At 33.3% G+C, this 3,077-nt stretch overlaps 1 protein-coding gene across 1 annotated transcript; it reads left to right on the forward strand.

Annotated features, from left to right (window-relative positions):
- Window positions 1-463: 463 nt before the first annotated feature.
- Window positions 464-1,832, forward strand: LOAG_12112 (hypothetical protein; the record flags this gene model as incomplete). Its single annotated transcript, XM_020448485.1, has 4 exons — window positions 464-574; window positions 939-1,079; window positions 1,180-1,350; window positions 1,685-1,832. The coding sequence occupies 4 exons, from the start codon at window positions 464-466 to the stop codon at window positions 1,781-1,783; spliced, it is 522 nt and encodes a 173-aa protein (XP_020301374.1). The 3' UTR covers window positions 1,784-1,832.
- Window positions 1,833-3,077: the final 1,245 nt, after the last annotated feature.

Raw genomic sequence — 3,077 nt, forward strand, 5'->3', positions numbered from 1 at the left:
TTATCCGTCTTCTTGCTTCAGGTGAATATGTAAGTAATTGTTGTACGCCTAAGTCCTAGTTCTGCAAAAATACTCCTACTTTAAATTCAGAAGTTTTTTGTTGTAATAATTTTTGACAAATGTGAAGATCGTCACTAAGAAATTCGACGTGGACAATTTATTTTGTGTAATGACTTATGGCACTTAGAAGGGCAAGAAATTGTACAACAGATATCTTGAGAAAATGAAATCGAAGAGGCATTATTTGTTAATGAGGTACTCTTGACTTAATTAGCCATAATAATTACATGTAGTGAATGAAGCACTTGGAAGATGAGGTAAAAGCTGTGCTGGCTATACAATTATTCCTGATAGTGTCATTGCTCAAATAACTACTGCATGGTATGATGCATTTGATTTCTGACTAAATCTTTTAAAATTCCGAAGTTCACTTTATCCTGATGTCAAAATTGCAGGCTATAATATGAATCACTACAGAATTTTGTTACCGCCAAGTTCACTGCGCGAAATGCAACGATCATTCACAAGTTCGACATTTCTTTTTCCAAGCTATAATGTTTGGGATGAAGACGAAGTAAGTGTATTTCTAAGATTTGCATTCTTTTTTTTTATTGGAAAGCTTCAAAAAGAGGAGAAATTAATCTGATAAAATGAAGAGAAGGGAAATATAGTGTCGTGTTGTTCTTGAAAGAGATAAGAATGCAAAAATGTCACCTATTTACATGAGTTTTAAAATAGGTGTCACTAATTTATATAGGGAAGTTGGCTAAGTTACAAATATTAAATGAAGTTTTAGAGCAATTGCAAAAATTAAAATGGATGGGACATTTCGGGGATTCGGCAAATTTGTTGATTTTTCTACCAATTTGTTGAGATTAAAATTAAACGAAGCTTTACTGGAAAAACTTTAAGATACATTGTTGAATGATTTGCTATAGATATTGGCAACAGTTAATGACAAAAATTACACACTAAAAAATGTGGAAGAGTTTTTCAACGATATTGACTACAGAATTGGCTGGTATCAATACCAGAACACAGCTCATTTACTCGCCGATTTTCAGGCACCGAATGTCGAGGTATAATTTAGTTCACAATTAATTGTACAAATGGACTATAGTTTCATCCTAATCAGAACATTTGGGATAAAATTGAAAAGCTCCACAACTCTCCTTTCAGTTGCATTGTATTTACGGATATGGCATTAATACACCAGAATCGTTTCATTGGTCCAATAGGTGGTTCCCGGATTATCAACCAGATACCATTTATGGTGATGGTGATGGGACTGTTAACCGACGTTCACTAGAAGCATGCAAAAAATGGATCGGTAGAAATGGTGGCAAGAAGGTATCAACTTCAGCACAAGCAAATCGAAATTTCTTCTTTTTTGAGCTTTCTTGAGTATTTTCAGTCTTTGAAAAATCTTTGAAGTCCATGAATTAGCATCATCATTTTCTTTACAGCTAAAAGTATTATCAGCAAAAAAAAGGGAAATCTCACCGAGTCATTTGTACAATTCAATTGTTACTCGGTTTATACCTCAATATCGCAAACATTACAAAATCTTCTACAGTACTCTTAAAACTGCTGTTTAGACCCCTTTGTTAATTTAAAATGACTCAAAACATTGACTCGAAAAATGTAACAGGACCTATATCAGGATGACGATAATCCATTGCAGATATCCCTGTATGCGATCAAAGATGGCGAACATGTGGATATTTTGGCACAGGAGAAAGTGCTTGATTTGATTAAAAAGATTGCATTTGTGCAGAGCTAATGGAAGGGATTCTTCTCAGTATTTCGACCTTGTTTAGTTAATGAAAAATGTTATTGTTACTTTAAAAAGCAATTTTTTACAAATACAGGAATATGTTCGTGTTTATCCTTCAGAACTTAACCCCCTTGTCTCTTGTCAAATCTGCAATACTTAATACTGGCGAAGAACCGCCAACTATTGAATCGTATTTCAATCTCGGAGCGTTTCAATGACAGCCCAAGAGGGCATTAGATAGTAGTAGAAAGGAGGTTAAATTTGATGAATATAAAATAGCACAGATTAGCTGTCCATATATAGATACCTCAAGTAAGCAGTCTTATTATACCACATACTCGGGAAGATCTCGACCATAATTAACAGGTCGCAATCAGGGTTACTTGTGGCTGCTTATTACTATAGCAGTCATGACTCACCATGAAGAGCACTTCTTAAAGCTTTTGATGGTATAGCAGACTGCTCTATAGATTCGAACCTTACATTCAAATTTACATTCACATTCGGCATTTAGTCGCAGAACCAGTAGAGCATAGAGCTTGGGTATGTTATGTTTGTCATGTGTTAAATGTATTTCAATTCAATTTACCCATTAATCACTAACCTGTCAAATAGATTACTATTTGTCTACAGGAGAATTTATATCTGTACTCCTTATTCAATCCTGGTTGTTGCTCACTTTCTGCTTCTTAGAATGCGTACAAGAATGGTTTTAAAACTACCTGCATTTGCTTATAAAAACCAAATTATTCTTTTGATACGTCGTTAGATCACCTCTTTTCTTATGAAATTAAGTTAAATCCATTTTTGAAAACTATTCTCAAATAAAATGAATGAGAGAAACGAAGCCAATTAGAAATTAACAATTAAAAAAGGAAACAAAGCAAACTGCTATTCACATTGTTCAACATAAAAACTTTCTTATTTGAAGACAGCTGAAAACAAAAACGGCACTTCAGAACTTGATTTGAGATCAAAAATATTCCAGAATACAATAGACTGTCAAAATAAGAGAATGATGAGCTTATACCAGGGCAGATCATTAGATTTTTTTTCTTCATAGTTGTTAATCTGTATTATCGTCAATTCGGAAATTTAACATTAATTACGGGAAAATTACCGAAGTTCCCGTTACATTGCAGTCTATTTTATCCGATCCAAGCTTTCTTTCCAATTAGCTGGAAAGTCTTCCTCATACTGATCAAAATTTGAAATACATTTTAAAAAATTGAGCCTTACAAAAATAACGAAATAGTTGCAAATATTTCAACAATTAGAATGACAAGCAAATAATTACAAG

This window comes from Loa loa, assembly GCF_000183805.2.
Source record: "Loa loa unplaced genomic scaffold supercont3.94, whole genome shotgun sequence".
Classification (NCBI taxonomy): Eukaryota; Metazoa; Nematoda; class Chromadorea; order Rhabditida; family Onchocercidae; genus Loa; species Loa loa.